Raw genomic sequence first — 14,727 nt, forward strand, 5'->3', positions numbered from 1 at the left:
TTCCTCTCTCTATATAGAAAACTACACTAAGTGATTGACCAAAAATAAGGAAATTGGTCATCCCAAAAAAGGGAAATTAAGATTATACAAGCATAATTCAAAATTTATGGAAGATTATATGATAATAAGAAACTATCTAAAATAGACTAATCTAAAAACCAACGCCAATAACTATACAATCAGACTTATTTACAAAAAATATCTTAAGTATAAAATAGAGATTCAATACTCTTTTGACATTATCAACACTAGTGGCGTGTGAGTAGACTAGACTGGATACATGTGCACTATGATTATTGATTTTGGATGGAGGACATAATTATGTGGTCCCTGTTACCTAGCCAAAAAGATCATTAGCTTCAAGGAGATGAGTCATTTGCTGGTACCACGTATGATAATTGACTGATGCTAAAAAAAAATGGATAGATTGAAAGTGATAGTGAGTGCCCATGAGAAAAAAAAAAGAGAAAAAAAATTGATTTGCTTGTTAAGCTCCTAATTCTATGATACCATATTAAAAGATAAAATAACATATTTATTCACATTTAATTATGAAAGTATTATATATAGAGAGAGAATACATACTAATAACAAACTGAAAATTATCTACTAAATGATTCATAACTTGTAACTAACTGCTCTATCATATGAATAGTCTAACATGTTTCGGATTCTAGCCAAAAAGAACAAAGAAAAATATTTCCAACACCAATGACTTCTCTTTTTTTTTTTTTTTTTAAACTGTCTCCCACGTGAAACAGGGCATAACAGGGAATTTCGGGGTCTTCAACAAAAGTCTCTAAACACTACAGTTCGAATTAAATTCAAACATTCAGCTACTTGCCTCGTTACTCTTTGAAGATTTAGGAGGAAAAATATTTAACCACTTTAATTCTATAGAGACATAGAAAGGGTGTGATAATTAATGAGAGAAAGGCCTATGATCGTAAATTGTAATTGGATGCTCTAAAATGTGTAGCTACCTTCATATTTATAATACTAGGTCAAGTATATATAACTCTAACACTCCCCGTCAAGCTAGAGAATAACTGTTAATCATGCCCAATTTGTCACAAATACAAACACTATGCCCCCGATTCAAAGTTTTGGTAAACACATCTGCTAGTTTTTTGTTTATCTTGACATAAGAAGTAAATATTTGGTTTTGTTTCACCTTCATGGATGAAGTGACAATCTGTCTCAATGTGTTTCGTTCTTCCATAAAAAACTAGATTGATGTTATTTTATGGCAGCTTGATTGTAGCACCATATATAATTTCACAGGCATGTATTAGAAAATCCTATCTCTTTCAAAATCTGCCCACCCATATCAACTAACAAGTTGTTTGAGTTATATCCTTGTATTTTGTCTCTACACTGGATCTAGCCACCACATTATACTTCTTACTTTTCCAAGAGATCAGATTACCTATCCCAGACCATTCTTCCATTGTGATAGGAAGATCCCCTTCTTCAAGAACATAACCTCAATACCCAATAAATAATTCAAAACACCCAAATCTTTCGTTTGAAGAAAACTCTCCAAGTCGTTAATGCCTCTGCTATCACTTTTTTTAATCACAATATCATCAACATACACCACAAGTGAAATGTTGCCAATGTTAGTTTTTTTTATAAAAAACTATATGATCACTCTGTCTCTATTTCATTCCAAATGCAAGGACCATATCACTAAATCTCCTAAACCAAGTTCTAGGCAATTGCTTCTAGCCATATAACAACTTCCTTAAGTGGCAAACCCTGCCAAACTCTACCTGAGAAACAAAGTAGGTGGTTGCTCCATTATCACCTCCTCTTTTGTAAGTCACTTTGCAAGAAAGAATTATTTAATTACATCCAATTAAAACAACGGCCAATGATGTATAGAAGCAAGAGAAATAAGAATGAGTAGAGGAAAGCTTTGCAGTAGGCAAAAAAGCATCAACATAATCAATTTCGTAAGTTTGATCATACCCGTTGGCAATGAGGCAAGCCTTTAAATGAGTCCTAGACTCAACAAGACTCATATTGGTTGTATAAACCCACTTGTATTGAATAGCCCTTCTTCCTTGCAGGGAGAGAAATAAAATCCCAAGTTTCCTTATTCTTTCCTTCTCCATCGCTTGTCACCAGCAACCATGACTAAGGAGATCTGAAAGAGACTTAGGGATAAAACAAAATCTAGGCCAACAACAAAGGACTTAGAAGTGGATGACAAATGAGCAAAAGGCGTGTAAGGAAATATAATTATGAGGGTAGCTACACATTATTGTATGTACATATGTGAGCAAAAGACTTTTTCTCTTTATCACTCTCTCCCTATCTTTTTGTATATGGTATCTGTTATGACTAAGGGGCAGTACAGAAAAGAAAAGAATATTCCTGAGTTAATTAGCCAAAAGGGACACGTGCCTTCCAATCCTACAATTCACGAAGTCAGGCGTAGCAACAGGGCAAAAAGGGATAACAAGAAATATGATAACTACATGATATAAGTAGTAAGGGAATTACGGGAAAAGGGGGAGGAGGATGTATGCACCTTCGATCTCTGTCTCTTGGCCCTTCCGTGGGATTTTCTCTCAATTCTAATGATGATAGTATTCAATAGATGGTCTTCTTAATTGTACTAGCTCAATAGATAGATACTTGCATAGTCTACTATTGTATTGCTATTGCTGATATAAATAACAGAAGGCTTAAATTTCTAGTATTGTTCATATTTTAAGCTGTCGAAATGCAGTTTTGGGCTCACCAAGGTGGACTATTTGGGTCACACAGTCTCTAACCGACGGGTAGAGATGGATGAACCAAAGGTTCAGTCTGTTTTGGCTTGGCCAGTTCCTGGATCCATTAATCAGCTCCGTGAATTTCTTGGTCTGACAGGTTACTATAGGTGTTTTATAAAGGGGTATGCAACTCTTGCATTCCCTTTAACTTCATTACTTAAAAAAGATGCTTTTAAGTGGACCCCTGAAGCTACTGATGCTTTTGTTAAGTTAAAGCATGCTATTACTACGGCGCCAGTTTTGGCCCTTCCAAATTTTTCATGACCTTTTGTTCTTGAGACTGATGCATCAGGTACTGGGATTGGGGTTGTACTAACTCAAGGCCATCACCTGATTGCTTATTTCTCAAAGCAATTATTGCCTAGAATGCAGAAGCAGTCTGCTAATAGTCGTGAACTATATGCAATCACGGAGGCTCTAGCAAAGTTTTGCCATTATCTGTTGGGGCACAGGTTTATCATTAGGATCGATCAACAAAGTCTTAAGTCTCAATGTGATCAGACCATTCAAACCCCAGAGCAACAGGTATGGCTTCACAAATTTTTGAGGTATGACTTTACCATTGAGTGCAATCCCGGCAAGGAAAATGTTGTAGCGGATGCCCTTTCCAGGCCCTTTTTCATGGCCTTATCCGAGCCACAGGCCTCCTTATTGTTTCAGATTGTGCAAGCCATGCATATCGACCCTTCCTTGTTTGTTATTCACACCAAGTGTGTGCAAGGGAATGCCCTTGGCCCTCACTTTCATGTTGCAAATAATTTTTTGTACTGGAAACAAAAGATAGCGGTTCCAAACCAACTCTAAATGGTTGCACCAATTCTCAAAGAATTCCATTCATCACAAATTGGAGGGCATTCTGGGGTAACCCACACCAAGGCTCGGATTGTGAGCCTCTTTTATTAGCCTAATATGGCGAAAGACATTAAGTTGTTTGTGTCCCAATGCTTGGTGTTCCAACAAGCTAAATCTTCCGATGCCTTACCTGCTGGCCTCTTGCAACCATTGTCGATACCGACATAAATTTGGGAAGATGTGGCCATGGATTTTATCGTTGGCCTGCCGGCAGTGCATGGGTTCACTGTTATTATGGTCGTGGTGGACCGTCTCTCAAAATATGGTCATTTTGCCCCTCTAAGAACTGATTACAGTAGCCTCACTGTCACATAAACCTTTATTCAGATTGTGGTCAAACTGCATGGTTTTCTGAAAACTATAGTATCTGATAGGGACAAGGTTTTTACAAGAAAATTTTGGCGACATTTGTTTCGACTAAGTGGTACAACCCTTGCCATGAGCTCAGCCTACCATTCCAATCCAATAGGCAATCAGAGGCCTTAAATAAATGCTTGGAGTTGCTGCCTTGGGCGCTGAGTTTTGGTACAAAACTTCTCATGACAGCAGCATTGGCATGATACCTGTCATGGTTGTTTATGGTCGTGATCCTCCAGCTTTGATCCACTATCAGGTGACTACAACAGACCCACCAAACTTGCAAGAAATGCTACAGTTGTGGGTCACAGTGCTAGTCCAGCTCAAGGCCAATTTGAACAGGACCCAATAGTTTATGAAAAAGTATTCAGGCCAGAATAGGCGACAACTGGAATTTCAAATTGGAGACATGGTATTAGTGAAATTTCAACCTTACCGCCAGCATTCGGTGGCTTTGCGTAAAAACCAGAAACCTGGTCTCCGTTACTTTGGCCCTTTTCCGGTGTTAGAAAGAATTGGTACAGTAGCGTATAAACTCTCGTTACCTCCTACTGCGAAAATACATCCGGTGTTTCACATTTCATTACTAAAACCTTGCAAGGGCGATCATACAACCCAGTTTGTTCCATTACCACTGCTGTCAGCTGAACAGGGTCCTATTCCTATAACTCTCTCAGTTTTAGACTCTCGCATGATCCTCAAAAGTGATATTCCTGTTAAGCAAGCCTTGGTACAGTGGGAAGGTGTTCCACAAATGGCTCACATTTTTTTGGGGAGCGGGGCTGGGGGGAAAGTAGGGCATTTTAGAGGTGTGCATAAAGCCCAGTGGGTTCAGTGGTTGTTTGTCGTGTTTTGGGGGTGTTCTGAGGTGTTCCAGTGTGACACAATGTGTTTTTGGGCCAAAATAGTGTGTGTCATTGTGTAAGGATGTCTAACAGTGAAGGAAGTGTCAAGGGACTTGTTACAGTGTTGGTAGTTGTTTAGATGATAGTTGATAGTTTTAGAGAATTGTTTTAGAAAGAAGGCTATGTCATTGATTTCTTGGATTATCAATTACAATATACCAATTGCCTATTTATAGGCTCAAGTCACCAACCTCTCAATGGTGGTGAATGTTTCTACATTACTTTAGGTCTTTCTAGAGTTTTCATGATAGATTAGTATCATGATAGTTCTAGATTCTTCTATCTTATACATACACTTATAGTTCTAGATTGTTCTACCATATTCATACACATTATAGTTCTAGATTGTTCTACCACATTCATACACACTATAGTTCTAGGATATTCTACTATTTTCATACATATTATATTTAAGAATATTCTAGAAATTTGTAGCGATTTTAACACTCCTCCTTGATGCAAATTTCTGTGACTCTGAGCATAGCTCGTAATTCTTCAAATCTTGGTCTCGGCAGAGCCTTCGTGAATATGTCTGCAATTTGATCTTCAGTTCTACAGTAGTCAAGTTTGATCTCTTTAGTTGCTTCAACTTCTCTGATAAAGTGATACTTGATTGCTATGTGTTTTATTCTGCTGTGATGAACTGGATTCTTCACCATTGCGATTGCTGATTTGTTGTCGCAGTTGATTTTAGTAGGCTCGTCTTGTTTTTCTCCCATGTCTTCAAGTCTCCTACGAAACCATATAGCTTGACGTTGCTTCAGCAGCTGTCACGTACTCTGCTTCTGCTGTTGATTGTGCTACTGTATCTTGCTTCTTCGACGCCCAAGAAAACATTCCCGATCCTAGTGAGAAAGCATAGCCAGAGGTACTCTTCATGTCATATGCCGAACCTGCCCAATCACTGTCTGTGTAGCCAAGTAATTCTGAGTTGGTTTCGGTAGTATACCATATACCGAACTCTTTTGTTCCTTGTAGATACCTCAAAATTCTTTTTCCTGCTTCAAAGTGTATTTGACTTGGGCTTTGCATGAATCTTGATAGAAGACTTGTAGCATACATTATGTCAGGCCGTGTAGCTATCAAATATAGGAGGCTTCCAATTAGACTTCGGTATTTGGATGCATCAGCTTCTGGTGCTCCATCATTCTTCTGTAGTTTCTCATTTGTTATGAGTGGAGTAGCAACAGGTTTGCAACCATACATCTTGAATTTCTTAAGTAAGCCTTCTGTGTATTTCTTTTGCGAGATGAATATCCCTTCATTTCTCTGACTTACCTCTATGCCGAGGAAGTAACTCATCAAACCAAGGTCGGTCATCTCAAAGGTCTTCATCATGTCTTCTTTAAACTCCATCATCATCTTAGTATTGTTTCCCGTGTAGATAAGATCATCTACATATAGAAAGAGTAAGAGAGTGTACTTCCCTTGAGACTTGATGTAATGTGTAGGCTCACTCTTGCTCCTCCTGAATCCTCGATCCATGAAATACTAATCGATTCTGCTATACCATGCTCGAGGTGCTTGCTTCAAATTGTAGAGTGCTTTTCTTAGTCTTAACACTTTGTTTTCTTTGCCTTCAGACATGAATCCTTGTGGCTACTCCACATAGATCTCTTCTTCAAGTACGCCGTTAAGGAAGGCGGATTTGACATCTAGTTAATGGATACTCCATCCTTTTTGTGACGCAAGAGCTATTAGAGATCTTATGGAATCAAGACGAGTTACTGGTGCAAATGTCTCATTGTAGTCAATTCCGGGTTGTTGTGAGTAACCCTTAGCTACTAGCCTCGCCTTGTGTTTCTGTATGGTTCCATCAGGGTTGAGCTTTGTCTTATAGACCCACTTAACCCCAATGATATCTTTTCCATGGGTACGATTTACTAACTCCTATGTGTTGTTTTTCTCGATCATCTGTATCTCTTCTTCCATTGCCTTGACCCATACTTCCTGCTTTGATGCTTCTTCAAAGCTTCCAGGTTCAAGTATGGCCAAGTTACAGGTTTCATATATGTCCACCAAAGATCTTACTCGTCTTGGAGTAGACTCTGGTGATGATAGTTCTTGATCATGTTGTTGTGGTGGAGGTGAAGGTGGTTCACCTGGGTCTTCTTCCTCAACTTCTTCTTGAGGTAGTTGAGCGGGTATAAAACCATTCTTTTCCACTTTTTCTTCATCCCAATTCCAAGAAGTGTACTCATCAACTTCAACATCTCGACTAATGACGAGTTTCTTAGTTTGCAAGTTGTAGACACGGTAGCCCTTCGAGATATTGCTATACCCAAGGAAGATACCTCGTATAGTCTTGTCTTCAAGCTTGTGCCTCTTCACGTTTGGAATATGAATGTAGCATATAGATCCAAAGACCCTTAGGTGCTTTGCTGATGGCTTCTTCCCGTTCCAAGCTTCAATTGGAGTCTTGTCTTTTACAGACTTAGTTGGACATCTATTGAGTATGTAAACAACAGTGTAGACTGCCTCAGCCCAGAATGTGTTAGATAGTCCCTTCTCCTTGAGCATCGATCTAGCCATCTCCATAACTGTGCGATTCTTTCTCTTGGACACTCCATTTTGTTGAGGAGAATATGCGACTATAAGTTGTCGCTCAATGCCTTCATCCTCACAAAATCTTTCAAACTCGCAAGAGGTGTACTCTTTGCCACGATCACTTCTTAGTACTTTTATCCATTTTCCACTTTGATTTTCAGCAAGGGCCTTGAACTTTTTGAATACTCCAAAGACTTCTGATTTTTCTTTTAGAAAATACACCCATGTAATTCTAGAGAAGTCATCAATGAAGAGTATGAAGTATCTGTTGTTCCCATATGATGGCGTCCTCATTGGTCCACAAATGTTCGTATGTATCAGCTCCAATAGATCTTTCACTCTCCATGCTCCGCTTGTTGAGATAGGAAATCAGTGTTTCTTACCAAGGAGACATCCTTCACGCACTTCATTGTTCTCCTTTATGCTTGGAAGATCTCTCATCATGTTCTTCTCATGTAACAACTTCAAGGCATGTGTGTTGAAGTGGCCAAATCTTTGATGCCATATCCATGAATCATCAACTTGTACCTTCATGGCAATGTTTGTTGCATATTTTAAATTTAGAGGAAAGCTTCTATTGCTCTTATTCATCTTTACTTGGGCTATCTCAGACCTTTTATTTTTGTTGTCTAAGATTTTGCATACACCTCCTTCAAAGTGAAGTGTGTAGCCTCTCTCCATCATCTGGCCAATGCTTAGAAGATTTTCTTGTAGGCTAGGAACTAGTAAGACATCATGGATGAGTCGCGTACCTTTATCTGTCTCCACCATGACAGTGCCTTTGCCTTTTGATTCAACCACACTTCCATTTCCTAGTCGAACTTTGACTTTGACAGACTCATCAATACTTTTGAAAATAGTCTCATCCTTGGCCATGTGATTACTACATCCACTATCCAAGTACCAGTTTCCTCCCTTTTCTTTTATTGAGTCTTGAGTGGCGTAGAATGTACATTGTTCTTGATCATGCTCCTCTGTGATATTGTCTTGATGCCTATTTTTGTTGCGACAATTTTTCTCTGCGTGCCCGAACTTCTTGCAATGGTTTCATTGTGGCATATTACGGATCCAACAATTTTTCTCTGTGTGGCCTTGCCTTTTGCATATATTGCATGGAGGATTTTTATCTATTTTGTTCTTAAGGAAATTCCTAGAACCTTCTCTTCTTTTGGAAGTTTCTCCATAATTTTTCTTTCCTCCATTTTTTTTGTTTTGGGGCTGAAATTTAAACTTTGACTGGAAGGCATTTTCAATTGTATCTTTTTTATGCTTATACAGTCTTTGCTCATATACTTCAAGAGAGCCCACAAGTTCTGTCTCTGATAGAGTGGACAGATCTTTGGTTTCCTCAATCGTTGTCACGATTGGGTCAAACTTTTGGGGCATAGTAATTAGAATTTTCTCAACAATTGTCTTGTCAAGAATATTTTCCCCAAAAGCTCTCATTTGATTAACTATTCCTTTAACTTTAGAATAGTAATCTTTAACTGTCTCAGACTCCTTCATCTTCAATAGTTCAAAATCTCTTCTTAGAGATTGAAGTTTAACGGCACGTACCTTAACACTTCCTTGAAACTCCTCCTGCAATGTGTTCCACGCTTCTTTGGCAGTCTTAGCTCCCATAATTCTTGGGAAAATTGGATCAGTCACCGCTTGTTGCAAGGTGAATAACGCCTTTGAATTTTTCTGTTTATTTTTCTTCAACTCTTTTTCTTGAGATGCATTAAGAGCTGAAGTATCCGCGGGAATGGTGAAGCCTTCTTCTACTATGTCCCATAAATCTTGAGATGAAAAATATGTTTCCATTTTAACACGCCAAAAATCATAATTTTCACCATTAAAGATAGGGACAGAAATAGTTGACGATTGAGTAGTGTTATCCATAACTTAGAAAAAATATTATTAGAGTGGGTTAATAGTACAAAGGAAATTTTTGAAGTAGTTGGGAGGATTTTGGAATGGTAGGTAGGTAATATAACTACGCCCAATGTATGACCGAACGTAGCTCTGATGCCACTGTTGGTAGTTGTTTAGATGATAGTTGATAGTTGATAGTTTTAGAGAATTGTTTTAGAAAGAAGGCTATGTCATTGATTTCGTGAATTATCAATTACAATATACCAATTGCCTATTTATAGGCTCAACTCACCAACCTCTCAATGGTGGTGAATGTTTCTACATTACTTTAGGTCTTTCTAGAGTTTTCATGATAGATTAGTATCATGATAGTTCTAGATTCTTCTATCTTATACATACACTTATAGTTCTAGATTGTTCTACCATATTCATACACATTATAGTTCTAGATTGTTCTACCATATTCATACACACTATAGTTCTAGGATATTCTACTATTTTCATACATATTATATTTAAGAATATTCTAGAAATTTGTAGCAATTTTAACATACGGAGATCATTACCACTTCCTCCAAATTCACTATTATTAAGTTTGATGGGGATGGTGAGAACTATGTTGAATGGGAGTATTTGGCTGGAGTTAGTCTCGACAAGGTAGGTAATAAAGATCATCTAACATAAACATGTATGGATGAGTTGAAGGTAGCAATGTGGAATACGGAAGACATACAGATCATATCCTTGCTTATCAATTATGTTGATGGATGGACTCAGTCTATTATTACCCACTATAAAATGGTGAAGGAATTGTGGGATTTTCTGAAATTCATCTATAAGAAATGTCATAATTTGAATTAGATTTATGCTCATTTGCAAGAATTTTTATGTCCCAAGCAAAATAAGAAGTGGTTGCTTGATTTTTCAAAGAGTTCATGAAGTACACTAAAGAATTGACTTCATTCCTCACTTGCAAATTTGTAGAGGACATGGTGACCCAACAGAATAAGCTTATAGCCTTGAGTTGGCTTTCTGGTCTTCATTCAGAGTTTTAGTTGGTTTGATCTCGAATATTATCTATTCAACATGTGGATAATCTTACTAATGTCTTTTTTCGAGTTATGCAACCATCTTTTGAGAGCTCCTGCTCTGAAAATGGTGTCCTCATTCCTCACAAAACTAGTAGTACTCTCAATCACAGGCTCATGCAGTGTCCTAGCCTGACACTGTCAATCAGAGAAGGGTGTAAGGTGGTTATGACTGATGACAGGTTTTAGAGGTACACCCAATTTCAGATTACGCAACAGTCATTTATACCTTCTTCTTTATCCAATTTTCTCCAAACTGGTAATCCTATTACGTGTCCCTCCTCTACTTCTTGGCATTGGGTCATTGATTCTGACACCACAGATCATATGCCAGGGGATTCAGTTATATTTTCTTATTTCAGACCTTCTAGTATCCATTCTTCTATTACCCTTGCTGATGGGTCTAGCCTTCATGTTAAGGGGGAGATGCAGTCCTTATTGCTTCATATTTAATTAACCACATTCAATTTTTTATATTAAATTAAATGGTGCAATTCCTCCCTCTAAAACCATGTAGAGAAAGATAGAGCGAGAGTGATAAAGAGAGATAGGCATTTGTGTAAATGGTAATTGAGTGCTCGACAATGTGTAACTAGCCTCGTATTTATATTATTAGGTTAAGTATATACGTACAAGCATGTCACTCTACAATGGGCATAGTTGGTGTAACTCTCTAGGATTGTCTCTTCCAACAATTGAAGTATATTAACAAAGACAAAGAGATATGGTAGAATTATGTGAAAATATCCAAAAATATCTTAGATAATCCTCTAAGATTTGTTTCATGATTCCTCATTATATCTTAGGATTATGAGTCACCATATTTCCTTATGTTATCATGATTTGTTTTCCTTATCAGTTAGGATCATAATTACTGTAAATAAAAGTTAGTGTTCTAGGTTTTATGTACATGTCAACAAAAAAATGCATTGTATGCCATTTTAGTTAATATCAATTGAGTGTTTCATTATTTTTTATCCATGTTAGTATAGTGACGAGCTTAACATTGGCGGCCAAAGGCCCAACATAACCCTTCTCCTTAACCTGAGCTTGGGATCGACTATGAAAAGACACAAGCATACAAGTATTTAATTCTCAATTTTTACCATACATCCAGCTATACTATATGGTAGTGAAATGATGGGCTTTGAGGGACACAAGAGAAAGGTGGGAGTGGAAGAAATAAGAATATTAAGATGGATGTAAGGTCATACAAAAAAATAAAGAATACACAATAATGTTATATGAGAGAAGATTGGTATAGCATCACCAATTGAGAAAACCATATTAGGAAATCGGTTAAAGTGGTTTGGGCATGTACAAGAAAGACCACAAAAGACCAATTAAAAAAGTAGATTGCATGATTTTTATCTCGGGAAAAAGGAGAAGAAACCAGAATGGACGTTGAAGAAAATTATCAAGAGAGATTCCAAACCTAGTAATAGTTTTAAAACTTTGGTTTTTAGCTATGCCGAATGACGAACAATGTCGTGTGATTCATGTAACCAACCTCACCCAGTGGGATAGGGATTTTTTATTGTTGTATTCTTTTTTATCTATCTTCATCTCTCTATACTTAAAACTACATAATTTCATACACTTTCTCAATCACTGCCAATTTTTTCATATCTACTTCTATTATTGAAAAGAAAAGATTAATGGTAAACAAAAATCTAACTAAAAAGAGCAAGTTACATCTTATTAATCCAACAATAAATAACCACTTCTTTTAACAGTCTTACCAATAGGGACCAGATGAAGTTGGCTAACTAATTCAAGGTAAAAATGGTGTTAAAAACCTAATCGTAGATGATTGGTGCAATTCTCTTACGTACTTAAAAATGATTGATTGCAGGTATTAATTGCACTAATCATTTATGATGGGGTTGTTTAACCCCATTTTTACATGGATTAAGTTAGACAATCCCAAGTAAAAAATTATCGGGGTGACAAACTAAAGGATGCTCTATGCAGCTATTTGTATGATATAAACTCAAGCAGTTTTCTATTCTGAATTACTGGTGGGCCTAACTATATAATGAAATTGTTTGATATCATGCAAGGCTTGCTGAATTCAAGTTGCGTTGGTTTGGGTTTTTAAACAGCCTTAAATTTTAATTCAAATGATTCTATATTGGAATACTAGGAAATATATCGCATCAAGCTACCTGGTCCTCCAACACTAATCGGTGAGGGGATACCTGAAAATCAAAATCATGCCATTATATTTACTCGTGGAGAAGCCTTACAGACTAGAGACATGAATCAGGTAACTTTTCCTTGAACTTCAGTTTAATATGAGTTAAGTAGTACTTTCTATACAAATCAGTGCTCCTAACTTTTTTTTTTTTTTTGTTAAGGATAACTATTATGAAGAATCTTTCAAAATGAGAAATGTATTGGAAGAATTTCGAAAAGAACACAATGGGCAAAGAAAACCCACCATTTTGGGTATAAGGGAGCATATATTTACTGGAAGGTCTGCCTTTCGAGAATATCTAGCATTAAATTTTGTTTGAATAAATTATTTGACAACCAAGAAAATAAATACTTCTATCATCAAACTTGAATTGGCACAAGCTTGCTTATGTGTTTCTTAGTTTGCAGTGTTTCTTCACTTGCTTGTTTTATGTCAAACGAGAAGACCAGCTTGGTGACCATCGGCCACCGAATTTTGGCAAATCCTTTAAGGTTAGTCCCAATTTGCTTGTCATGTGATACTACATTTAAAATAATGTTATAATTCCCTTGGAATTTTCATCCCTTAGAATATACACCAAGCTTGTTACAAAGACAGCTAATCCATGGACCCCTCAATGATTTGTTGAAATCAGTCGATTGGTCACAAGAGTTAACGAATCTAGTGCAATGTCTCAGGACTCAATCTTCTCCTTGATGAAGTGTGACAATCCACTTCAATGTATTTGGTTTTCTCATAAAAAACAGGATTAGAAGCAATATGCAAATCTGCTTGATTACCATAAATCAGGCTCGTTGTGTAGCCTCTTTAGACTAAAGCTCCCTAGTATGCTACTTCAACCAAATAAGTTCACATGTAACCAAAGCCAGGGTCCTATATTTAGCTTCAGCAAAGGATCTTGTCACGACATTTTTCTTTTTACTCTTTCAAGATGAGGTTTCTTCCAAACATTAGCCAATACTCAGAGGTGGGTCGCCTATATATCACTAGGTGAACCAGCCCAATCAAAATCTGAATACCTAACAACTTGAGCATGTCCTCTATCCGCATTGATAAGTTCTTTTCTAGGAGCACCTTTGATGTACTTCAAGATTTGTATCACTACATCCAGGGATGCAGCTATGCTTCAGTTTTAGGAGGCGCCAACTAAAAAAAATCATATAATCATCAAATTTATACTATAAAATATTCATATGTTCCTAAAAATATATAATTATATTAGTAATTTATCGAAATATTAAAACAGAAGACGAATTAAGCATTTTTTAAGAGTCAACATTAATTTTCCATTCCAGTCATCAGTTTTACATGTCAGAGAAATTCCATGATCAATATATATTAAAAATGGTCAAATGACCTATTTGATTTTTTATCTTATTTTTTTTGTTCATTTTGATCTTTTATCTTTTAAAAAAGTTTATTTTGGTCATTTATCTTTTTAAAAAGATTCAAAATGGCCCTTCTATTAGTTTGAGGTTAACGTTGTTAACGATAATCAAATACTAGCGGCTAAAACTACCACAAAATGAAAAATAAGGAAGAAACAACAGTGAATCAACAATTTCATTGTAACGTCAAGTTTGGTGGACGTTGCAGCAGAATACTGTAAGACAAGTAAAGAGGAGGTTTTAGCATTGGGGTAATGGTCAAGCACATAGGAGAAAACTTGGTTTATTGTTGGTGTGGAGAGCTTCTGCATAATTAACAAATTGGAAGGATATTGATGCATAAGTAAATTGGAATGTGTTTTAACTAGAATGATGATGCTGCATAAATAATTAATAATTTGGAGTGTATTTCATTGGAAGGATGATGCTGGAGTGTGCTAGAGATGTGCTGCATAATCAACACTGACAGACGTGGAAGCATGGAAGAATTAGTAGGAGTGTGTTTTATTGTTGGATGGGTTAGAATTAAATTGTATTGCTCTTTTGTAGGTGTTTTTATGTATCAACTGAACACATAAGCTTGTATTTTGGGGTACTCTTTTTCTTCCTTGAGTCTTTTTCCCATAGGGTTTTGGCTCTTGGAGATTTTAATGAGGCCCCCCATTTTCTCCCGAGTACACCTTGTACTTCGGATGAATAAATCTTCGCTTATCTAAAAAAAAAAAACAATTTCATCATTCAAACACC

General features: G+C 36.7%; 1 protein-coding gene and 1 long non-coding RNA gene across 6 annotated transcripts in view; one reads left to right on the forward strand and one right to left on the reverse strand.

Annotated features, from left to right (window-relative positions):
- LOC100813410 (callose synthase 7) overlaps nucleotides 1-14,727 on the forward strand; it is an 84,544-nt gene that overhangs the window by 53,821 nt on the left and 15,996 nt on the right. For 4 of the 5 annotated variants that reach the window (XM_041012352.1, XM_014770963.2, XM_041012353.1 and 1 more), the window contains 3 exons: nucleotides 12,539-12,661; nucleotides 12,753-12,871; nucleotides 13,000-13,083. In XM_041012352.1, the coding sequence (XP_040868286.1) occupies nucleotides 12,539-12,661; nucleotides 12,753-12,871; nucleotides 13,000-13,083 (326 nt within the window). Of the gene's footprint in view, nucleotides 1-12,538; nucleotides 12,662-12,752; nucleotides 12,872-12,999; nucleotides 13,084-14,400; nucleotides 14,707-14,727 lie in introns of those variants that run through there. The other variant, XM_041012354.1, reaches the window with a different exon arrangement.
- Nucleotides 46-2,554, reverse strand: LOC121174075 (uncharacterized). The gene is made up of 2 exons (XR_005889819.1): nucleotides 1,975-2,554; nucleotides 46-408 (listed from the first exon to the last, which is right to left on the reverse strand). It is a non-coding gene; the product is annotated as an uncharacterized lncRNA (long non-coding RNA).

This window comes from Glycine max, chromosome 18, assembly GCF_000004515.6.
Source record: "Glycine max cultivar Williams 82 chromosome 18, Glycine_max_v4.0, whole genome shotgun sequence".
Classification (NCBI taxonomy): Eukaryota; Viridiplantae; Streptophyta; class Magnoliopsida; order Fabales; family Fabaceae; genus Glycine; species Glycine max.